The following is a 25,360-nucleotide window of genomic DNA, read 5'->3' on the forward strand; positions in this document are numbered from 1 at the left end:
GTATGTGTATGGGAGCATGTGTTACATAGCGTGGGCTCATATGCTTGTTTCCTATCCTCCAGAGTCTCAGGGATGAACACTGTCTCATGGACTTTACTGGCATTACTCACAGTAATTAAACTCAAGTTAAAACCAGGGCAGCAAAAGAAATGTCACACACGCCGTGCAAAACCCATGCCTTCAAATTTCCCTCCTGTAATGGTAGCGATCTGGTCACTACACCCAACCTGATGGGTTTCAGCTGCTGGGCCCGTCCCTGCGCTCAAAACGCTTGTGCGACATTTTTAGCTTTCTGCTTCTAAATAAATCTCAGATTTTATTTTTTCCTTCGATGTTCCAGATAATTTCAAGGACACCGCCTCTGAGGAGACCAGGCCGCGCAGTGCACCTGCCGCCCTCACGCCGCAGGCAGAAGCGCCACGTACGCGATGGCCTCGCACTGAGGGCACGGGCCCCACGCCCATTTATTTCTGCATATTTCTTTAACGTTTAGGTCACAGTCTCGCCTGTTTTCGGGTGGCCAGAACACGGCCCTGCCGCTGCCGAGGCGAAGACGTGCCGCCCAGCATGGGCCCGCCCGGCTTCCGTCCCAGATGATCCCGCCCTCGCCCCGCCGCTGCCGCCGCCGCCACCGCCCTCCCTTCCCCGCCCCCGGCCGTGGCGTAGCCGCGCTCGGTTTCCGTGATCGCCGCGAGCGGGGCCAGCGCCGCTCTGGGTGTGTACGGGAACCCGGCGGGGAAAGCAAACGCCATGGAGGCGGCGGCTTGGGCTCACCGCCGTCCTTATTAGAGCCGCCGCCCAGTCCAGCTGGAGCCATGGACAAAGCCGACAAGGTGCGAGGGGCGGGCTCGGCGCTGAGGTGACCGTAAACAGCTGCGGTGGGAGGGGGCAGCGACGCCCCGGAGCCGCGGTGAGGGAGGGGGGCGAGCGGACGGGTGGGGAGAGGAGGGGAACGGCGCGGCGGCGGCATGGCTGGGGTCGGGGTGGGTCTGTTGGACGTGCGTCTGTCAGGCCCGGCCCGGCCCGGCCCGGCCCGGTAGGCAGCGGCCTTGGGCCGCCGTGCGGAGGGGCGGGCGCGGCCCGCGGCCTGCCGAGGCCGGCGGTAGCTCGGAGGGAGGACGGTGTCCAGTCGTGAGGGGAGGCTGCCGCCCATCCCCGCCGACGAAGGGTCCCCTGGAAGCTTTAGACGAGGTGTTTTCAAGGCTGGAAGCAGGAGCTTGGCAGGCGCGTGGCGGGGCGGAGGCGTCAGGCCGTGCCCCTGTCCCCAGCCCCGGCAGAGCCCGGCCGCGGTCTCTCTGGGTCTGAACTGGGAAGCCGCGAGCTTCTCCCTTGGTATGCACAAAGGGATGTAAAGCTCCGTTTTGGCATTCTCCCTCCTGTTCCTCCAGGCTTTGTTGCAGTTTAGGGAATAATTGCAGTTAGTGACATTTAACTTAAACCTGCCTGGTTACTAGAAGAGACTTTTACAGGCGTCTCGAAGACTTTGCAATGGGAGGGGTGTGTCACTCCTGTTGAAATACTGTAAATATCAGGTTCAGGATGAAGTTTTCGATGTTAGGACATACCTGATGGTCTCAGCTGCTTAGTTGAGTGGGAAGAAGTTGGTTATAGTTTGATAATTCTGCAAGTTGCTATTTTTTTTCTTCAGTATTTAACTTGTCTTTCAGACTGTAGGTATGAAGGAGCTTAAGCTGGGATTTAAGAGTTCATATGATTTGTTGCATATATACAATAAAATGTTTCATCATCAGAAGGTTGTTATAAAAGATATATTTGAAATAAATGTTACAGTCCATAACAACCTGGTCTCACTTTTAAGCTTCTGTTTCAGCAGACTGTTGAAAATTCATGGATTATTGCTTTTTTTGTAGTTTTCAGTTTCAGCATCTCCAGGGCTTCTAGTGATAGGGGTAATCAATAAAATAACTCAGGCTCCCATAGCAAAGTAGATACTGAGTAATAATGCACTCTGTAGCGATGTATTGCTTTTCATTTTGTACATATGTCTACGGAAATTAGTGGACAGTGTATCTTATTACAGCAGGGCTCCCATTATGTCTTTCTTACTAGGCTTTCTGATGTGATAATGATTTTAAATTCGCTTTTCTCATGCTTGCTTATTTGCCATCATGTATAAAAAATTATCTTATTCTGTAAAGTTTACATTAGTCTAATCTGTTATACTTTTTGCTTTAAAATCTTGGGGTTAGGTGGGGGGGGTGTTTGTGGCTTGTTTCACACCCCACCCCACCCCCCCTTTGGTTCATCTGTAATCAGTACTGCAGTACACTTGTAAAATATTTATTCCTTGTTGCTTGAGCTCTTTGTTAAGAGAGGTTCACACACATGCCTCTATCACACCATTCTCTTTTTATTTGTGGGAAATAACGCATGAAAACTGAGACTCATTATGTTTTTCACAGTGTAAAGCGTTGACTCTTAACTCAGTACAGTATTATCTTAGTACAGTATTTCAGCTTGGAGGTACGGTTAAGATCTTTGAAGCAGGAACCATCATCTTGTTTATTCTTTGAAGCATATCCAGTCCTTTTGGTTCCTTATCCACTACTAAGGCTTCTAGGCAGACAAATAATATCTGATGAGTTTCTAAAATGATTCAGCTATTGTTGCTTTTGTCTTCTCATTATACAGTAGTTTCTTGATTAGGAGTTCTCTGAATGCTTTGGGTTTGAACCCTTTGTGCTGTAGTAATTGAATGTAATATCCTTTACCAGTGTGTTTGTTAAGGTTGCATCAGGTTTGAGTGCTGTTCCATGTTTTCCTTGATTCGAGTTCCTTTCTGCACCTGTATTGCATGGCATCTGATAAATGGATATTAAATCATGCAGATGTGTGTTAACAGTACTTAACCTCTTTTCCCCTCCCCCTCAGAATACTCTCAGCCACAGTATGGTAACTGTACATGCTGATAGGAATAACTGTTGTGGAATTAGGATATGAAGGAGTAGGAATATTGTGCTATGTTTGAAGTGTAGTATTTCAAGAGTAAAGGGGGATCACATACTTTTGATGGGGAATGCATTTGAACAGAGTTTTGTAGTGGTGGCTCAGTAAATCAGTATGAGATGTCAAGCACCAAGAACATTTGGACACCTAACTAACAAAAAGATGTCACTTGTAGATTGCCCTTCAGGTTTCTGCTACTTAAAATCTGGTATGACTTTGCTTGTTATAATATGATCAGTGATATTCTGGAAGCTGATGTAGAAGGAAACATAATGAAGCTATTTAAAAATAATTATTTTATGATAGGATGTGTTGTGCTTTTTTTTGTAGTGATTGTGGAAATTTACTTTTGTCCATGATAGAATTAAAACTGTTCCCATTAAAAAGCGTGTGGGTTGCAACAGTTAATTGTAAATTATTTTCCTACAAGAGATGAAACTCAGCATGTGACCTCTGGCACTCTTTCTCATTGAAGCTGACTGTAGTAGAAGACTAAAGAGAAACAACTTCCCCTTCAAAGGGGGGGCCTGTGCTTTGATTTTTCTAAGTACGATACATTTGTCTTGCCCTACGATTAAGACATTTGGTTCCATTAGCGCAGTTGAGAAATCAGGTGAAGTTGCAAAATCAATGACCTGTGTTTTGTATTAGTAATGCTTCAAGATAGCCTGTTCTGCCTGCCTCTACTATTCTTGACCGTTCAACAGTTGGCTAGGTGATATGCTTGACATAGAAGTAGATCTAGATCAGTGTTTTCTGCTCTTCATCCTATCCAGTTTCCTTCAGTGTTTCTTACTCACGACAGAATTTTCAACTGAGGTAAATGGGAAAAGGTCAGTTTTCCTTGTGCTATACGTTCTGCATGATACTTTCTCTTGAAAGTACAGAACAACTTGGGTTTTGTGAGTTTTGTATTACAGAACATGTTCTCCAGTGAATTTAAGTGTTACTGATATATGAACATCTTAAATTTTTGATCACAAATCTATTTATCATTGACTTGTTTGTGGAGATGAAGAAGCTGATTTACATGAATAGTTTGTATTAATACTTTTAGTACATAGGCTACAAAGCACTCAAATGTTACTACTTCTCATTAATAGTGTGAGTTTAGAAGTTTGTGCTGTTAAATGCTGTAAACTAGATAAGTGGGGAGGATCCCATGGGATCCCCAGCTTTTTTCTTTGGACAAGCTTTGTAAAATGTAAATATTAAATTTTATTTTTCCCCCTTTCCTTTTTTTCTAGAATATTCTGGTTTCGAGTTTAAACATGCTAACTTGTCATGTTGTACCACTTGCTCATTTTCTACGTATATCTAAAAATGTTAATACTTAGCTTTGTTATATTCTGAGCATGGTACTTCCTTCTGTGAAAGTAAGGAGAATTATACGTGGTTCCCTTATGAGCTGAGGGAGAAGGGAAAGACTAACTTCGTAGTGTATTTGCCATAAGTGTTGCATTGAAATTACTATGTTTAATCTAAATAGGGAGGATTACATTTTGTGCTTTGTTAAATCGCCTGCTGCTGGTGTTTCCAGTTGGACTGCATATTTACCATTCCTGAAGTATCTGCCTCTTAGAAGCCACTAATTTTAGAAACAATGACTTCCATATTTGTAAAGTTTTCTTAAAATAGATTAAATGTGACCTGTCTTACTGCTGAAAAGACTTCAAAATCATGAAATCCAAAATTCAGAAGCAGTTGTTTTTCTTAACTTTTTTCTTTATTTGACCTATGTTTTTCTCTTACATTTGTGATGAGACTTCTTGTTTCCAGACTTTGAGACAATAAAACATCTGATTTTATAACAGCCCTCTGCAATGTGGCATCTGTGTCTGTTTTCTAACCCTGTAAATGGTAAGATTGATATCCAAGTGTTCTCTTCGAAGAGAGCAAGCTGACAGAGATCCTATTTAATGGAAAATGCTGAATGACATTAAGATACAATGAACAAAAACTTTTTTAAGATTAAACATACAGTGCTATAACTATAGGACAAAGTTTACCATTCTGTTCCTGCTTGTGTCATCTTCTGTCTTTGCAGCTGTTGGTGACTACAGTAGCTTTTATATAGGAAACAAAGGGTTGCTTCAGTATATATGCTGTCTTGAAAGAGTTGTAATTGTTGGACTGAAATATGTAATGAGCTACTGAAAACCATTTTATAACTTGCAACTAGGGACATCTACAAAAGAGATTCTGTATAAATCTTGGTTTCTTTTGAAGGGGTGTGCTTCCATTAATAGGCAATGGATGGAAAATCTGATATTACAGCATGACTTAACCAAATTCAATTCTAAATATAAATTTATCAGAGGTTAATTTCAGTAAAGCTTTGTTTAGCTCTGTGATGTGAAAGGTTGAATAAACATGAAGTTGCACTCCAAAATAAAATTACGTTTGGTCTTGCAGTATTTGCAATGTTTGCCTTCAGATTCCCTGATCAAGAACATGTGTTACTTTATATTAACTATTTAGAGTCTGACCCTATGTTTTCCAATGTTTTTGGTGGATACAGGCTAGAATAAATATCAATACTGTGAGAACAATTAGAGCATGAAATAGTATCACAAGTGCTCTGTTTTAAGAATTAGGAAAAGTATAGGAACCTTTTCTCAAATTCTGTAGTGTTTGACAAATCTTTCATGTCTAATTCTTTTTGTTTGCTTGTAGTTGCAAACCAGTGGCATGATCAGTCCTGTTAGTTCTGTTCATCTGCACTTGTCACTCCGTTTGTACTGTATGGATGAAGTCTTTGAGGAATTGAGTTCTTACATATTTGTATGTGCTTTGATTTACGCACTTAATATTTGCTTCTGAAACAGCATGCTGTTTAAAAAAGGATCTCATCTCTTTTTCTGAAGTTTATTTCAGTTGCTATTCTCACGCATGTCAATGTGGTATTAAAAAAAAAACCCCACACAATAACAGACTGTTCTATTTGGCATTATTATTTCTCTGTCTCATCAAAGCAGCACAGAGGTAGCCTGTTAAAAGATATAAGAAGTCTCACTTGGGGATATTTTTTTGCTTGTCCTGTGCAATGAGAAATTAGTAACACCTTTACTTCTAAATTGATCATTCTTTTAAGTTTTGTTTCACTTTCCCTTCTTAAACTATTAAGGGAATGTTATTTCTGTTGTTCTGACAACAGTAGGAGCCAGGAGACCTTAATATACTATTTTTTAAAAAGAGGAGTTACTTTGCTATCTTCACCAACCTTTCTTCCTAGCTGAGAAAACCGTATAGTCCTAAAAAATCTGCTTAGATAAATTTGGGCAAATTACTTCACACTGCTATTTTGTTTACCTTGCGTGTCAGATGAAACTACTAGACATCTGTGAAATGTACTGAAATGTCTGGATAATCACATAATCATGTCTGGTTATATTTTGATTTGGTTAGCAGTCTGACCTGATTTAGTTTTGTTTCCCCTTTTTGCTTTAAGTTTAATGAAGTTTATTGTCCTCATCTGAAGATACATCCTATGTACAAAGGAACTCTGAAGTCTTTTAGAGGGAGTGGTGAAATACTATAAGGAAGCAGTATGCTGAAATCAATTTTGTTTAGTTGGTAATCCACTTGAGCTGTCTTTCTGTTTTCTACTCTGAAGTGGAAATGGGGCCTCATTGTCTAATGAAATGTATCAGTTGTTCTGAGCTTTGCTTGTATTATGCTTGCAGAATGATTTTGAAACAACTGTATCTAAGATTTTTAATTTGCTCTTCTGGTGAATCAGTGCATGTATATATGTAGTGCCTACAGAACAAAATTTAGAAACAGAGGTTTACCCTAAATTTTTCTTTTTGCTGAAACAAGTCTCTTGGAAGCATTTAAAAACACCTCCACAAACCAAACCAACCTGTACGTACAGATATGATTGCAAAAGTAAACAGTGTTTAAGATATAATGCATGTAAAAGATCTCTGAAATGCAGTTTTGATTCCTTTAAATAACAGACACTATCAAAGTTCAGTAGGCAAAAAAAATACTTTGCTTTGGCAGCCTTACTGATGGGAGTCATTTGGCTCCTGCTTTGATCAGGTATATCTCCTTTTTTTTTTAATACTTGATATGAAAGACTGTTCTCTCATAATACTACCAAGAAATGATGATACAGTACAGTATCACAAAAATAGGTGTAATGAGACCATGCTGCAAGTGACTCACCATTAAGGAATGATTCTTGTATTTCCACATCAATTTCCCAAAATAATATAGGGAAGGAGCAGATAGCCAGACAGGAAAGTCCTTTAAAATAGGGAATCTTGTCCCAACCTGAATCACAAATAAAATGTTTTGACTGTTTTCCAAGCCAGTATTGGAGTGGTTTATAATTAGTATATTGGCTAAAGTTCACTTGACATGTTGCTGGGAGATAGTGACCAGCAGATTAGGAATATTTGTTCGAAAGTTTACGAGTACTGTATTCTTAATGAAGCACAGAAAAGCACTTGTCCTAGTTTTACTGTTGAATTTTCTATGAATGAGACAGCCTTGGTGTGTTCCTTTAATGTTTATGCCATCTAGTTTTGTAGTCCAGTCCACGAGTGAATCTATTATTAAACAAATATTTTTGCCTGTCAATCTTGAAATAGCATGAAAAAACCCTCTTAGTTTTCAGGGTGGGATTTCCATGCTGGTATTTGTCACTTATTACATGATCACTCTATGAAAGCACTTGACAATTTATTGTTTGGTTGGTTGGTTTTGTTTTTTTTTGAGAAGTGTCTATCCTCATGGTTCTGTGTGTTGAGGAGAATGCCTTTGGAGTTTTGCAGAGAGGTAGGTGAGCTGAGGGTTGTGCCCGAGTTCAGAGAGGAAGGTCTGGGTAAAGCAGGGTGTTTGATTTGTGTTGCGCAAGTGCGTTGCTGCTGCTGCAACTGCACCACAGCTTTTTCTTTGAATGTTACTTCAGGAGCTGAAAAAGAGTTAATGTAGAAGGAACAAATGTTCGCCTACTACCTAATGATAAAGAAATGCATTTAATGAATATTAAGGTGTTCCACTGCAACACAGATCTTGTTGCACAGCAGGCAGTGGAACTTCTGTATTGGTGCTTATAGCCGTAAGCATTTTCAGAACAGTCATTAATAACCACTTTTTTGACAAGGATAACATATATTGTCACTTGGTAAGACATACCTTTTTCCCCATGCCACTCTAGTTCCACTTTTATCCTTTTATTTTTTTAGATGTTTTGTTTTTCTCCTCTGCTGCTAAAACCTCAGGTCTCTTACACTACAATTTTATCTGTGAATGACTGATGTTCTTACTAAATAAGCATATCAAAGCAGAGATTCATTTTGTTGGAAGGGACATTTTTGCTTTCCCAGCACACTTCGACAAGTCCAAACACAGAGAAGCTTCTCAAGAAATGATTGAAAATAATCATGGACTCTATACTTCGTGATTTTTGATTTTTATTCCCCCGCCTTTCTGTATATTTTTTTTTTTTTTAATTCTCAGTTCAATTCTAAACAAGCTTTGGCCTTCGTTACTGTGGCTTGCAGAATGTTCTACCATCAAAGTTCTTAAAGATGTAACTTTGATCTCAAGTTAATACTTGCAGACAGTGGTCTCCTACCCTAAACAATGTTTCACTTAAAAAGCTTCCTCCTGGGTTTAGTGAGATGTACAGTATTTTGAAAGAGTGAGTGATGTTTAAATAGAAATTATTTGGTGAACTGATGCTTACAGGAAATGGCTAATAGTGAAATTTGAGTTAATATTGCAGCTAATACTGCGTAAAATCTCATGGAAGAAGTATGAATTATGGAATGATATAATGGAAGAGAAAAGTAAAAACAGAGGAAGACACTTTGTATATAATAACACTTTTTGCAGGAAAATTTTGATTCCACTTGTGTAAGTTATCCAAATAGCTGTTATAGAATTACTGTCTTTGCAGTTAGTCTGAATGCCATCTTTGGAGTTGAAAAGAATGCATCGAGCAAAATTTTTGGTTTAATTTTTTCAATTGTCAGGGAATTCTAATATTGCAATCATAACTAATGTGTATTCAAAATCCTTCTGTATTATAAAAATATGATGCATCAGTCACTGGTAGTTATGGTGATTTAACAGTGAATGTAAGACATGAAAGTTAGGGAGCTTTTGCAGTCTCAACTATGTGGTGGGGTTGTTTTCCTCTCCTCAGAGTACAAGACAGCAAAGTACTTAAGTTGGAAACCAACTGGTATTTTGGTGAATTGCAGTATAACTCATGGTCTTAGTAATTTACTTGATGATGATTCTACCTTTTGCTCACTAATTACATTTTCTTGTATGTAAGTGTGTCAGACTAACTAAACAAAGATCCCATACTCTGCCTGAGTGGGTCTTCACCTCGCTTTCTAGTTCAGTCTAATACACTAAAGTACCTACTCATCAAGTAAAAGTAGCTTTTCTTATGAACTGGGACAGCTGTATTTTCAAAACATTTTTGTACTTTGCCCCCCACACCTTCTCTACCCCCATACTGCTAAAAAATGTGGGATCTTATTTTAAAAAATTAATGTTGGGGACTTTTAAAACAAGCTTATAGAGTAGATATTGGACAGTAAGGCTGATTCAGGATGAATTGTGGGTTTGACACAGAGCGAGGACATGGACTATGAAGAGTTTAGTAGGCCTGGGACTACTTGCCATATTTTCAGAGCTCCTATTTAACTGTTTCTGCTCATGTGGATGTTCTGCAGGTAGTGGCAAGGATATAAGACTGTCCTCAGCACACCAAACCTACCAAACCTCCAGGGTCTCCTTTTTGTAAAATAAGAGTATGTACTCCTACAGGTTATGGGTTGCCTTTGGAATTCTTTCTTAGGCAAATGAAGGGAAGGTTTCTGGAGTCCTTGCCTGCTTTAGAGAGAATCTTTTTAGAAACTAGTATCTCATAGAATAGCAATGTGAGACAAGTATAATTCAGCTGAAATCTTTGTACAAAAAAAGATGGTTTTCTACTGAATGTAACTTATAATGGAATGTACGATTAAAGGGTGCTTTGGATCTGCAGTTGTCCTACTGAACAGAGCAGTTTTCTTTAAGATCCAGCTATTCTGTACAAGACCAAAAGTGTGAATAAAAACACCGTAAACTGCTGAGCATACCTTCACAATTGGGGGACGTACTTTTCTTTGAAAGCATAGTTTAAAACTTATTTCTAAGTGATCTTTAATGCCTTTTTCGTGGCAAAATTTAATCACATTCTTAACACTTTATGTTAAAATTGTGCAGATGGAATGCGTGTGTGGGGGGTTCTTCTCTGATACACCATCTATTTTAGCAATAAACCTATGGTTTACTGCTGAAAAGTCTTTTTTATAATTGCCTAGAAACATGGTCAATTTTCTAGAGCAGGCCAGGCATTACTACATCTTCCATATGTTGGTTTCACTTACGAAAGCCTACACAACTGTGCTCCACCTACAGTGCGAATTTGATTTTTCTGTGTTCAGACTAGTGTATCCTCTACAAGGTCTGAACTTCAGTCCCTTTTAAATTAATTAGTGTTAGTATTGCACTTTAAAAATGTAAAGGTTAATACAAATGCTAAATGTTGGTGATCTGTATTATGTACTGTGATTGGAGGGATGTAACAAGCATTTGCCAACTGTTTTCCACCTCTTCCAGTTTACTGCAGAAATCATGTAGTCTTGTCATCCATTTGTCTGCTCTTTGTGGTAATTACCATACAACTTTAGGAATATAAATTTATGATTGTATTTAATGAAGACACTGTTTCTTTTCTCCTAAGAATGTCAAGCTGTCAGCTGAAGTAGAACCATTTATTCCTCAGAAGAAGGGTCCTGAAACACTAATGATCCCAATGGCGCTTCCTAATGACAGCGGAGGAATTAATGGCATGGAACCAACTCCTATTCCTAGCTACCTGATCACTTGTTATCCATTTGTACAGGAAAACCAATCCAATAGGTAATAAGTGGTTGTGGTCGTCATGAAAGATGATCTATTTTTAAATGAGCTTAAAGTTTTGGTAAACTTGAGAGGAGTCAGTGACTGTTGGCTGTATATTAATTTTGTTCACCACATTTAATCTTCTGACCCTCATGGGTGAGGATGAAGTTTCTCTGTCCCCAATCTTTATTTACTTATTTCCTTCCCTCTACTTTTCTCTATTCATATTCTTTGCTGCTTTTCTTTCCCTGGCTACAGAGATCTGGTACAAATCCCTCAGTCGCCTGCTGTGCTCTTGCATCTTCCAGGGCAGTCAAGAGGTCTGTGCCTGAATCTCTGATGCTGAAACAAGGCTCTGAGTGTCCAACTTGGATCCTGCCATGGCAAACCTGATGCTTGTATTGAGTGTAGCTGTACCCAGTTTTCTTTGCATAACTACTTGCAATACATTAAGTTTAGGAACTCTTTATTCGGTCCCAAATATGTTGTTCAGTGAATGAGCAACTTCAGTGTTGATTATTTTGTATTGAAGGCATAAATAATGATTGCTGTTGCGTTTTGAAAAATTTATCCAGTGATTGCTTAAGAGAGCCTTTTAGTGCTGCTGCACTTGAATAGGTGAGAAAAAGAATAATCCTTTAACAGCTGCCTGCTGCAAATCTCTAAAGTTATCCTGAATCTTTATTTTTCCTATTAACTTTCTCTAATATTCAGGCCTCTGCATCTTCCATGTAGGTGGTCTCCTGGTCTCTTGGGGGTTTGAAGAGAAAGAGAATTAGGTTCATAGTTTCCAAGGGTGTGATCTTGTAGTATGCTATATCACACATAAACACAGGAAGAAGTCTCCACTCTTGGTTTCAGTAGTAAGTTTATAAATGCATGCTTTCAGGTGTGCTTTTTAAGGCCTGCATTTTCATAGGAGTTTTGAACAAGAGTGAGTTGGCAACTTAATATACTTAAGTACTTGGCCCTGAGTTAGCTAATGAATGTCATTGTTCCATGTGTCTGCTAGCTCACCTTGTATAAGCTTAGGTATCTACTTAGATTATATGCGTTTTCTGAAACAGTTGCATTGTAATGGGTTTGAAGTACTTGTCAAAGGAAATGCCTACATTTTATTTCTAAGTTTAATAGTAGAAATTTAGTAAGTTTATACAAATGAAAGATCAGCAAAGATATTTATTTTGCACTTGAATGTAAGATGAGCTTATGAATCATTTAATCGTCATCTCTAAGTCCTAATAGGTTTAAGTTCAGTTTTTAAAAGATAAGAGCTCATGAAACAAACGTAGTGTTTATTTGGTTGGCTGTTGGTATTATTTTAAAGGAGTGGCAGAAGTCGGAATTTCCTTGCGAGAGAAAAACTTACTGAGCAGTTATCTTTCCTTTTGATTTTTACAGACAGTTTCCGTTATACAACAATGACATCAGATGGCAGCAGCCCAACCCAAATCCTGCAGGACCATACCTTGCTTATCCTATAATATCTGCGCAACCACCTGTTTCTACAGAATATACATATTACCAGCTGATGCCAGCACCATGTGCTCAGGTCATGGGTTTCTATCATCCTTTCCCCACCCCCTATTCTGCACCCTTTCAAACAGCAAATGCTGTAAATACAGTTACTACAGAATGCCCTGAGCGTCCCAACCCATCAGGCCAGGTCTTTCCATTATCCAGTCAGCGGAGCAGAAGCAGTAACAGGGGACCAGTCATACAAAAAGTAAGTCTGATTTTTAATAGGATAAGTAGAACTGCATAAAGAAAATATCTTTGTACAGGAAGCGTTCATCTCATTTGAGCAAGAACAGGTGCGTTAGTAGTATTAATGGAATGAAAGGTGGACAGAAAAGGGGTTAGTCAGCAGGTAGCAAAACTCTGTCTACAGACATACTTTATGGTAAAATACTTGGCGAGTTTATAAAGCCTGCAAGCGTAACATGGGAAACACCCTTCCACTGCCTCTCTGCTAGTTTGCTCTGAGCTTAGAATTACTTCATTAGAGGACAAAGTCAGCTCGTATTTCCTTTACCTTTTTGATACTTCTATTTAACAAATACTTCATGCAGAAAATACTGCAAAGAGGTTAATAAATCAAGTATTTTTATGAATATTTACCTTAATATTTTGTCTTTAAACATGTAGCTTCTGTAGAGTGTGTTAGAACTTGTAATTGCTTTGATTACAACTATGAAGTCAAATCATATGATTTATGTGTATATGTGGCTAATCTTTCAAAACAGCAACAGCAGTTACAGACGCACGTAAAAAATAAACGTCCTCCAGTGAAAAATGTTGCCACTCAAAAGGAGACTAGTTCATCAGGTCCTGAGAACAGATCAAAGATTGTTTTGTTGGTTGATGCATCACAGCAAACAGGTAATTTATTCCTTGTGTTCAGGGTGTACAAAATAATTAGAACTACATGTTAGTTGCCGTCTCTCCTAAAAGAAGGTGGACCTGATTCAGATGTGGCTTTTAAGAGAAATCTTTGCAGATAAAGATAATGAAGAAAAGGTGCTGCTGGTTGCAGAGATCTACTTAATATGTCACATTGTAACATTGCAATGATATAGTACTACTGCAGAGACTTTGCCACTGTCAAAACCAGACTCTTCTTGAAGGATTTGATTATTACTGATAGTTGGACCTAAACATAATTTGTTTAAATTCAACACTACTATTAATAAAAGGAAATTGTTGTCATGTGCAAAGACTTTGGCTTTTTCAGTTTGCTTTTATGATGTGTAGATTTTTCATGTCATAACAATTTCTTGACAAGTAATTATTTTTATTGTTTCTTGCAGACTTTCCTTCAGATATAGCTAATAAGTCACTTTCTGAGAGCACCTCTACAATGCTTTGGAAATCAAAAGGAAGGCGCAGAAGAGCTTCTCACCCTGCTGCAGAGTCCTCTAGTGAACAGGGCGCAAGTGAAGCAGACATTGACAGTGACAGTGGCTATTGTAGTCCTAAGCATGGCAATAACCAGGCTGCAGCCATGACTTCAAGAAATACAGATGCTTGTGCAATGAATGTATGTAAACATAGCTGAATAACTTAAATGTATTTGTATCTTGCAGACTATTAAAAATTACTAAAAAAAATTGTTTTTTTCCTTTTCAGGTTGTAGAACCATCAGTAAATACAAGTAAGCATTGTCTTAGATGGTGAGCTGTTTAAAATGTGTCTGGGTTGCTTTTGTATTTTTGCCTTACATTTTGCTAGGAACCACCTCTTGATCTGCTTCCAGCATGCTACTCTAAATGATCAGATACTTCTGAAGATATGTCTTTGTTACAATTTCCACCACCTCCACCAAGACCCCTGTTACCTGTTGAATGAAAAAGTATATAAGTAGCTCTTGCTAATGATTTATCAACAGCTGCCTTTCTTTAAGGGGTTGAAAAAGTCAGACACTCTACTGGAAACATTCAGACAAAGCTGTGCTTCTGTTGTATTTTATCCTCAAGCTTCCTTACCCTGTTGGACTGCAGTTCATGTCTGTGTAGTAATAGCAACAAAGAGTTCTCGTTCTTTATTTGAGAAGTACTAGTGCTTTTTTAGAAACTTTAAAGTACGATAACATGAACAAACACTTCTAGTACTAGTGGGTAATGCTAGTGGCTATTACTTAGGACCGAACCAAAATTGGTATGAATGTGAACCTGAGATTGCCTTTGTCTGACTGCTTCCTGATGATCGGTTGTTGGCAGTTTGAATGTCTGTCATGTGACTCTTCCATAAAGGCAATTCTGCTAATGTCTAGAAATAGTAAATGTTGTCAGAAGAGAATTAGACTTTCTCAGAAAACTTTTTGTATTAAAATTGTGTTCCTGGCTCTGGTGGCATGTGTATCATTATGACACATTCTGTCATACTAATTCTTTTTTTCATAGGTGGCTCTTCTTTTTCAGCTGGTGTGTGTTGGACTAATGTAAATTCCCAGGCAACTCAAAAAAAACCTTGGATTGAAAAAAGTCAGACATTTGCTAGAGGTGGAAGACAAGCTGAGCAAAGAAATAGTTCACAGGTATGTTGTTAATGGTTCTAATTTTAAATATTCTGGTTTTTGTAATATATGAAAATAAGGAAATTGAAATGGATTATAAAACTAACATACAAAGCTTATTAATAAACTTGGTTTAAGTCAAGTTAATAAAAACAGTGAATGAAAAGTGTAGAAACTCAGCTGAAAAGTCCAGTTGCATATTTTTACCTTATATGATCTAGTGCTAGCTCAAGAAACATACATGTATAAAATTTCATGCACTTGGCAATCTCTTGCCTATAGCATCTTCTTATATCTACCCAGAAAGAACATTGCATACATGAAGTAACTTGTGAAATGGAGACAGTGTGGGCGTAGAAAAGTTGGTTTAGTGTTTGACCCAATAAAAAACCAAATCTCTAACTTTCTAAAAGATTCTGATGTGATGGTGAACTATAATCCTGTGTTCTCACTCCTGTTGTCTTTGAAACTTTCTTTTTAAAGTACATATTAGTATACCATATTTTCAGCATTTTTTTATTAATAAATGAATTAAAATTGTTTTATGCTAAAACTTAAGGAATATGTTTCTGTGAAACTCCCTTCAAGTGGGACAGGGTTTCTGTAATTAGTATGTGAGGAGAAGGTGACCTTCCTAATTTTGATAGTCTAATTTGGGGGGGGGGGAGGGGGCAGGTGTGCAGAGGGGGGGACAGAGAAGGCTCAAACATCTGCCTTTGCTTAAACGCAGGTTTCACTTGAATTCAGTTATCGCGGACAAGAATAGCTGAGCTTCAAGTGGGAGCTTTATCATAGATGCGCCTGCATGCGCAGATATATGTGAGCTAGTTTACCCTGTTTAGCTTTAAATAGAATTGTTAATTTGTCTTGAATCTTTCCATTTGGTATCCATGGGCTTATTATATAAAGAAGCTTGTTGATGCTCATATCTGACAGCGTAACTGTTCTGATTCTTTTTATAACCTGTAGTCAAATTTGAGGCTTTTAGAAGCCACTATTTGTGGCTTATGGCATTGGGAGAGTAGGAAGAACCAGATTTACTTTCATCCAGTCACAGTTTAGACTCTAAATCTGGCAGTTACTTTAGATATTTAAAAACAAAGCTGGCGCAGAGTTTTAAATGAGGTTTCCCCAGCCAAATACACTGTACCTCAAAGCAGAATTGTCCTAGAAACTATTTTCCTTGGCAACTAAATTTGTACCAGGTCTGTAGGAAATTTTATTGAGAAATACCCAGAATTTCAGGTTCAGATCATGCTTTGCTTTCAGCCAACCAGTCTTGCACATGGGTTTCCACCAAACTTCCACATAACAAACAGAAGAATGTTTATGTGACTATACTGAGGTCTCTGGTCTTTGGAGAACTCTCTGCCTGTGCACTGTCATAAAATGCATGTTGAAAAGGCAATAATCACATGAAGAATAATTCCGTAGTAGCACAAAGTTACTTTGATTGTGGTTACAGACAGTTCTTCAGGATTCATGTCTGAGTTGTATAGAGTCGCTAGCAATGCTTGTGGTTTTCTTCATGTTTGGCCAAAAGGACCCTATTTTTTTAAATTAGAAACTCTGAGATGAATGTATAGAGATACTGTATTTGGCTTGAGGAGGGAAATAATCTAATACTATCTGCATATTATGGTTGTGCGGGTTTACAGAAAAAGACAACCAAAAAAACCACCTCCCAAAACAACCAACACCCCATCTCCAAAAGCACCAAAGCACAGCTTATTAAATCTAATTCCGTAAAACCTTAGTTGCAAGCTAGCAGGCATGAGAATGCCTTACATGCATGCACACACATCTTGAAAAACTGAGATTCCAAAATGTCAATCACGTTCATTATTTTCAGTGCGGTTTCAGATGCAGAGACCACAGCACATCTTCAGAAAGAAGGCAGAATTTGCAGAAACGACATGAAAAACCTCTAACTACAAGTCAGTCAAGCAGAACAGAGCAGAGTCCTGAACCTCTGTATTTTGAGGTAGTGTTGTAAGAAAACTGTTTCTGCACGTGATGCAAGTTGTGTGTGGAATAAGTGATGTCCTTAACAGGGAGAAGTTGCAAAACATCTGACTCTGAGATGTACAGTATAGTGCAGTAATTTAATTATTATATGATGCTTTCATTGTGTACATATGAAGACTTGTATTTGGATGTTGTGGAAAGCGTAAGAATTTAAAACTATCAGTGATTGACAGATTAGATGAACAGAAAGGTTACTTGGAAGTTGCTTACTTGTGAATGACAATCACTGTGTTCTCTGGCTTATTCCCCCTCCCCCCTAATTGTAATTGGATTTCTTTAGTGTAAAGCATTAGTAAATTGTTCTTTTTTTTTGAAAAAGGTTATTCAAATACAGAAATGCTTTGTTATTTTTTCAGCATTTTCTATTTATGTCACTTTTAAGCAGTTTTAGTTTATGTGAGACTTCAGGATTCATTCAATTTGTTCTAGCTTCAGCTGTTTCAGTTGATGCTTTTCATGTGATTTTGGTTCCATTTTTCTTCATTCTTAATTTGTGTATTGTTTAGGATGAAGATGAATTTCCAGAGCTAAATAGTGACAATGGCAGCAGCAAAAGTAGTAACATCCAGCAAAAGATTTCACCCAAAGTAGTAAGTAATTATTTTGTTTTGCAATGCATTTTTAAGTTGTTTTGAAATTACTTGATTTGTTTAATTTTTTATGAATCTCTGCTACAATACTTACAATGTGGTAATTATGATGTTCTGAGGATATTTGTGTTACCAGTTTTAGATGCTAAAGAAATGGCAATTAAATTGTTTAATGCTAATTAAAATAAGTTGTGCAGAGAGCCCATCTTAAAAAAAAAAAAAAAAAAAAAAAACCAAAAAAAAAAACACCACACAAAACAAACCCAAAGGAAAAAAAACAAACAAACAAAAAAAACCCAACAACCCCCCCAAACTGCTGTTTTTGTCTAAGAAGGAGATTAACAACTGAAACTGTAAAATATATTTAATAGACACTTAGAATTATAGAATATCCCAAGTTAGAAGGGACTCAAGGATCACTGAGTCCAACTCTCAACTTTTCCATCTCACTGGTTTCTTGTGGGTGTTGTGCTTTTTGAAGTCACATGCTAAATTTAGGGTGAGCAGTAGGTGCAACAGGATTTTTTGAGATTAAAATTAGTTTTGAGGCTTATCGATCTTTCTTTGTTTTAATATGTAAACTACCTCCTGGTTATTCTTTCTGACTCAGAGGGCTTGCATTTGGACTGATGCTTTGATGCAGACTTTTAAAATTGTTAAATCTGCAAATATGTAGCAATGGTGATGATTTTTCAAAACAGTTTGTGTAATTTATTCTGAAATGAAAATAAACTAAAATTTATCTGCTTAAAGGCTGTTGAAATGGCTGTTGGAAAGATGCTCTTTTAATACCTGATCTACTTAAATATTTTAATTTGTTGCAGAATTGTACATATAGACTACTTAATCTATTTGGCTTCTTTCCAAGAAAGTAAAGTTCTACATGAAATCTTTGCAGGGAGGAAAAAACCCACTCTCTTTAGCAATCAGACTGGAAAACCTAAAGGCATAACTGGAAATAAATGTAATAGTTTTCCCATACAAAAATGAAATATAACTAAGTTTCTAGTTTTATTAACTTACTGTGTCATCTAGCTGTAACTAATTGGGATGTCATACTGTTGAACAAAGCATTGGTTTATTTGGTTTCTGGAGTGCCATGCTTCCTATGGTCTTGAGAGAAAGGTCTTTAATTGTGGTTTTTTGCATTTTATTTAAAATCCTAGCTGGATGACTTACCAGAGAATTCTCCAATCAATATTGTCCAAACTCCAATTCCCATTACAACCTCTGTACCAAAGCGTGCAAAAAGTCAGAAGAAGAAGGCCTTGGCAGCAGCACTTGCGACAGCTCAAGAGTATTCAGAGATAAGCATGGAACAGAAAAAACTTCAAGTGTGTAGTGCTGTCCCCTTCTCCCTCCCCTTCCCCCCCACCCCCCAGTAGTTGCTAAAGAGGAGTATCAGTTAGCTGTTGCTCATTTTTATTTTATAATAGCACAAAACTTTGTAAAGAATGCTTTGCAGGCACTATTTCTTTGCATTTATCAGCATGTGGTGTTGATATTATAGGAGGCTTTATCAAAAGCAGCTGGAAAAAAGAGCAAGACTCCTGTTCAGCTAGATTTGGGTGACATGTTAGCAGCTCTTGAAAAACAGCAGCAAGCAATGAAAGCTCGTCAGATCACCAACACCAGGCCTCTCTCATACACAGGTATTTCTAATCTACTTGACTATTGCTAAATTCATTTTGTGACAATACAAATGTGATTGATCTAAGCATCTTAAATATGCTTTTTTTGTTAAGTTTTAGTTTTTAATATCAACATAATAAAAACCTGAGAAGACTTGAAAAAAAAACACCTGTGCTAGCTTATTCTAAGCTGCAGTATGCAATGGTGAAAGTCCATGTAGAAGTGAGGACAAGCTTCTCTTAAAAGGCCTACTATTCAAAACTCAGGATTCGTGGCATGCGAGTAATTCAGTGCTGAAATTAGTATGTGCTTTGACCCAATACAGTTCTACTACATCTACTACAGATATGAGAGAATTCTGTTTGAAAGCAGTTTAGAGAGGATACCTGTGACTATGATTAGAGGGATACATCTCCGGGATATTCTTCCTGCCTCTACTGGTTATAGTTCAGGGTCTCATGACCCAAGGCTTTCTCAAACCAAACTTGTTTCTTAAACTATCCATCACTTCTATCCCATGCTTTTACTGTCCATAAGATCCAGTGACAGTGAATTCTAACCTTACTGCATGCTGTGTGGAGAAGCTCTTCCTTCTACTGTGTTTTTTTGGGGTGGGGGTTGGATGGGTTTTTGTGTTCCACACATAATTTTGTTGGCTTTCATAGCCTTTGTATTACAAAGACTGAACAATCATTCCCTGCTTTCTTCCTCTATGATTCTTAGGGGACTGTCATCTCTTTTCTAGTCTGAATTGTCCTAGTCTGTTTAGTTATTCCATTATAGAAGCATGTCTTTTCCAATAACCGATACCACTTTCTGTGTACCTTCTTGTAGTTCTGTAGTATCTTTTTGAAAATAAGTCAGATCGGACATTCACAGAATATTATTATAGTTCATTATTAATGTATGCAATGACTTACATAAGGTTTTTTTATTCTCAATCAACAGTTAACATTAACTTTTTTAATACTTGCTGCTAATACAGAATTGACATTTTTGTAGTTATCTACTATAATCCATGAGTCTCATTCCTGAGCAGTCGTATGTAGCCTAGAGTCCCTTGCTATGCACATAGTTACCATTTTCCTTCCTGTCTGTTGCTTCGTTTACCCACCTTGAGTTTCAGCCATGTTCAAACATTAATTCAAGTTGGCAAGGTTATATCAAACAAAACTCAGCAAAGAACACTTGGCATTTCCATTGGAGACAATGTTTGTTTTATTCTTTCTTGCAGAAGATACACTTAACTACATGCTGTACTCTCTCATCTGTTTTGTCCTGTTAACTAATCGACATCTTTGACAACTGAAAATCAATGTTTGGATAAATATTTGCAACTTATCTTACTATTAACTTTTTACTAATAAAGCTACATGTAGTTGTTAGAGATCCCTAACCAGTATGAAAGTAACTCATTTCCTGGAATCCATGGCTTCCTAGAACATGAGGCTAAGTTGAAGCAAGCTTAAAACCATCTGGAAGCAACAATATCTGATGACGTAATTTTACTGTCGTTATGAACGGCTTTTTTCCGGGGAAGGAAAATGTACTTTGAGAATTCATCAGTGGAAATTCTGAAAACAGTGTTGAAAGAACTGACATGTCTTGGTGAAACTAATATCTGTCTTGTATTTAGTTGGCAGTGCTGCTCCCTTTCATACCAAAGAATCTGCCTGCAGAAAGTCCTTAACAAAGGGACAGCCATCTATGGGTTGCCTTAATCCTTTGGATTCAACTGCCCCAAAAGTGAAAAGAGGAAAAGAGAGGGAGATTGCAAAACTGAAACGCCCTACAGCACTTAAAAAGGTAAACATGTCAACTGTGGAGTGTCTTGACCCACACTCATACTTCAAAAATAAAAACTGTTATTTTCTCACTTGAAGACGGGTGACCATGAGCATAGGATAAGGAAGCAATGAGTTTCTGCCTCTAGTTCCTGTTACACTGATGTCCTGTCCTTTGGATCTAGGCATGTAACTTTCATACCTCCATAATTAGTTGAAGGTGATACAAATCTATCTCAACACATACTGCAAGGATTTTTTTAACAGGAAGCACTAGGACATATGGGAAAACTTGCATAGTTTTTCTGTGTTGAATTCTAGTTTGTAGTACAATGTAGTATGCTAACATTAAATTTTCCTACTCTTACTTTTTTGAGATGGGTATGGAACTTGAAGTAAAAACATGGGGTTTAACTGAGTAAATTTAGAAATAATTGGTTGTATATATCTGTACACAAACACACACATAAAGTAGGTATGTACACAGAATACAGTATGTATGGAAATCAGAAGGTAAAATGTAAAAAAACTAGCCCGAAAAAATGCAGTGTGAAAGAATTTTTTTTTAAGGTGAAAGTCACCTGTACTCATGCGCCACATTTCTTGTCAAGATCATGTTATCATACGGGTAGTTAAAATCTGGTAAAGCTGTGTTTGTACAAAGGTTGGCTTTGGCTACATTGCTCCCCACCAATCTCCCAGCAATCTTTTTTTCTGACTTATCCGTGATCTACTTGAGCTAGAAATTCACAGCTACCTGTTCAGAAAAGTTTTCTAAGTTCTTTGTTGTCAATACCTTTGTCGTGTTATTATTCATCATAGTAATACCAATATATCTGTGAGTACTTACCTTTGCACTTTCATTTCTTTTATAGAAAGGATTCTATCTGTTGTGGTGCTTCACAAAGATGACTAGTATTCTTTCAGAAGGTGTTTTTTTTCAGGGGTGGGGATGAAGAATTGTAAATGAGTGAGTGTTACGTATCCGAAGCTGTGAAAGAGCCTAATACTTAAATTTTTGAAAGCACTGTTTATGTAGAAGTATGAGAGTATTGAGTATACCATCTGTAAAATTTTGGAATGAAATACTGTTTGTAATCAGAGGAAACTGAAATGATTCCAGCATTTTCTATATTGGTATATGAGTAGGCAAGTTCAAAACAACCTAGTTTACTTTGTGTTATGTTCAGTCAAATGGACTTTCTTCTTTACAGGAATCTCTGATTTTTGGATGCTGATAGCTGTTGGTTTTGTTCCTAGATTATTTTGAAAGAGAGAGAAGAGAAGAAAGGCCGTTTGTCAGCTGATCATAGCCTTTTGGGATCTGATGAACAGAAAGAGGTTCATATAAACTTGACTGCTGATCAGTCTCAGGAGCTGGCCTCTCAAGAAGGTTGGCCTCTTGTCTTTCTAACTGGGGGGGGCGTAGGGAAGGGGGACTATATTAATCTGTTCATTTTAATATTTATTTCTTTTTATGCAACACAATTTATTTATATCTTTTAACACTTAATGTTATGAAATACTAGAAAATAGAACCCTCTTCTAAAATGTCTTGTCTGTCCCTCAGCTATAGAAGGCTCAGGCGATATGGGTTCCAAGTACATAGTCTCCATACAGCCTCTTACTTAATTTCTCCTGAGTGGATGTTCCCAACACGTCAGAGTTGATAGCATTTTTGATAAGTGGACAAAATGTGACGTGTTGTCAATCATGCCATGTTGATCACAGTGGTTTTTTAATGATGAGCATACTGAAAGTTTTCCAGATAGAGAAGTTGCACACTGTAAATAAATTTTTCCAGTTTGAACACTCTTGTCAATCAACTGCAATGTCAGGACTGCCAATTTGCAGCAACAGCTCTGAGCAAAAGAATTTTCAATGTGTTTGACGTGTTTGGGAGAGTAAGCGGGGAGCAGGAGGTGTCTAAGATTCCAGATAGACTGCTTCAGAACTTTCCTTCTGAATGACCTGAATGAAGATAAGTGTGAAAATGTTAAATATTCTATGAATAAGTTAAATACTATATATAAAGTATTAAAGAATTATTGGAAGAAGTTACAGCATTTAGGCAGGTTTTCTCTTCTGTTCTATACATTTCCCAAAATAAGCTTTTGATATTTTTTAATTATTGTTTCCATATTGCTTATTAGCCCAACCCATGCTGAGTGTTAGGTATGTGCATGTGTTGTTTTCCCACCCTCTCAACTACTTCTCCAGGGAAGAACACTATTTAGTGTTTTCAGAACGTAATTTGGAAAAAGCAAGAGAGCAATACGTAAGTGTGATGCTGTTTCTTTTATGTTAATGTCTTTGCATTTTATAAAGTTTCAAAATTCTCTTTCAGAAACTGGACTAAGTATGCCTAGTGATACTTCACTTTCGCCAGCAAGTCAGAATTCTCCGTACTGCATGACCCCAGTGTCACAAGGTTCACCTGCTAGTTCTGGAATAGGCAGTCCAATGGCATCTTCTGCAATAACCAAAATTCACAGCAAGAGATTCAGAGAGTAAGTGTTTTGCATTATAAATTCAAGGCTTGCACTTCAGTCACCCTCGTCTTTCAGCTGTGGATAGGTTTAGTAGACTTAGGAGAACCTTAGCAAATGTAAGCTACCCTTCCATCAATAGAATTTTCTGCAAGTACTTTTTTTTTTTTTTTCCCCATAGGTTGATTGCTACGTGTGTGTGTATATATACACACATGCACTTTGGTTGCTGAAACAAAGCTAGGTGTAGAAATATTCTCTAAAAATTAATCTTTTTAAATGAGGGCTACGTACACTGGATGTGAAAGGAAGGAATACTTACGAATGCTGAAAGTACTGTAATAGTCACTCATTACATTACTGCTTTTTTTATTAAAGTATCTTTCATAGAGTGTCAAATTAAGAAAAAGCAAACAAACAAAAAAACCAAAAACAAAACCAAAAACAGTTGTTTGTGACACCTATTGGAGTATTTATTTGTGTTTTTTTAATACTCTCTTTGACTGACTTGAGGTAAGGGATGTTACTGGAAATACAAATGTTTTCAGGATGTAATTTTAACTTACAGTATACAGTCTGATTTCTAAATCCTTTTAATAACTGTTCTGAGGAAGTAAAGTTATTTGCTAAAAGAAAAGGCTCACTGAAATAGTATTGAATATGTGCTATGCTAATACTTGATTTTTTTTGAATTGACAGATACTGTAACCAAGTTCTAAGTAAAGAAATAGATGAGTGTGTGACTCTCTTATTGCAAGAGCTTGTCAGCTTCCAGGAACGGATTTATCAAAAGGATCCCATGAGAGCTAAAGCAAGGAGAAGACTTGTTATGGGATTGCGTGAGGTTACTAAGCATATGAAACTAAACAAGATCAAGTGTGTAATCATATCTCCCAACTGTGAAAAAATCCAGTCAAAAGGTATAAATGATAAAACAAGTGGTGCACTTAACCATTTACAATTTTCTTGGGCTGATTAGCAAGGTCAGAAGCATTTTTTAGTTACTATGTGTGACATAACACTTCCAGAACCAATTGTGTAACTGTCACTCCACATTCATTCTCTTTTATTCCATTCTGGAGGAAACTCCAGCATGAGGGGTGAAAAGCTTAAAGAAAAATAGATATGATAACACATACAGTAGACTCTAGTTTTATTCTATTCAGTCTTTGATACACTCAGAGTTCTGAGCTCTGGGTGCTCTTAAGGAAGCTTCCTTAAGAGCAATGTGACCTGGTTAGTTAAGCAACTAACACATTTTGCCACAAACAGCAACAAAAACAAAGGCTTCCTGAGGTATGAGAAGAGCTCTGCTCAAGAAGAGCTATGAAAAATTCTGGTTTAATTTGTGTGCAGGACTAATAAAGGATACAGAATATCACCTTTATCTATACATGCTATACTTGAAATGTGTAGTTTGTTATCCTGTAGGACACAGTAACTGGTGATTGTGTATATTGAAGTTTTACTAAGTACAGTTATAGTGGGATACTGTTGTATCACACCATACTATGACTTTAACTGACTAGATATCTATTTAAAATTGCTTTCTTCAAGGTGGACTAGATGAGGCTCTATATAACGTAATAGCCATGGCACGGGAACAAGAAATTCCTTTTGTATTTGCTCTTGGCCGTAAAGCTCTTGGACGTTGTGTGAACAAGCTGGTTCCTGTTAGCGTAGTGGGTATCTTCAACTACTCAGGTGCTGAGGTGAGTAATTTCATTCACATAAATGGCTGGAGTAAACAATTATGTTCCTTGTAGTTAAGAATTGATTTGGCATGGAAAACGCACCTAACTAATATGCATTTGATAATGACCCTGACCTGGTCTGTATTAGGGTGTGTTTTCCTTTTAAATTCAGTATTCACAGAACTGAGAAACTATGTTGAAATACTTTGGTCACAACATCTCTGTAGCTTTCACAGATTTA

At 37.6% G+C, this 25,360-nt stretch overlaps 1 protein-coding gene across 2 annotated transcripts in view; it reads left to right on the top strand.

Annotated features, from left to right (window-relative positions):
* The first annotated feature begins 627 nt into the window (after window positions 1-627).
* Window positions 628-25,360, top strand: part of SECISBP2L (SECIS binding protein 2 like) — a 30,750-nt gene continuing 6,017 nt past the window's right edge. Inside the window, exons 1-16 of one of the 2 annotated variants that reach the window (XM_032982936.2) lie at window positions 628-833; window positions 10,727-10,905; window positions 12,289-12,613; window positions 13,134-13,269; window positions 13,698-13,927; window positions 14,017-14,041; window positions 14,790-14,923; window positions 16,755-16,886; window positions 17,437-17,520; window positions 18,687-18,854; window positions 19,031-19,172; window positions 20,789-20,958; window positions 22,197-22,329; window positions 23,284-23,446; window positions 24,125-24,345; window positions 24,983-25,137. In XM_032982936.2, coding sequence (XP_032838827.2) covers window positions 816-833; window positions 10,727-10,905; window positions 12,289-12,613; window positions 13,134-13,269; window positions 13,698-13,927; window positions 14,017-14,041; window positions 14,790-14,923; window positions 16,755-16,886; window positions 17,437-17,520; window positions 18,687-18,854; window positions 19,031-19,172; window positions 20,789-20,958; window positions 22,197-22,329; window positions 23,284-23,446; window positions 24,125-24,345; window positions 24,983-25,137 — 2,415 coding nt within the window. In that variant the 5' untranslated portion in view covers window positions 628-815. The remainder of the gene's footprint in view (window positions 834-10,726; window positions 10,906-12,288; window positions 12,614-13,133; window positions 13,270-13,697; window positions 13,928-14,016; window positions 14,042-14,789; window positions 14,924-16,754; window positions 16,887-17,436; window positions 17,521-18,686; window positions 18,855-19,030; window positions 19,173-20,788; window positions 20,959-22,196; window positions 22,330-23,283; window positions 23,447-24,124; window positions 24,346-24,982; window positions 25,138-25,360) is intronic. The other variant, XM_042804019.1, reaches the window with a different exon arrangement.

The sequence above is a fragment of the Tyto alba genome, unplaced genomic scaffold (assembly GCF_018691265.1).
Source record: "Tyto alba isolate M040663 unplaced genomic scaffold, T.alba_DEE_v4.0 Super-Scaffold_41, whole genome shotgun sequence".
Lineage (NCBI taxonomy): Eukaryota > Metazoa > Chordata > Aves > Strigiformes > Tytonidae > Tyto > Tyto alba.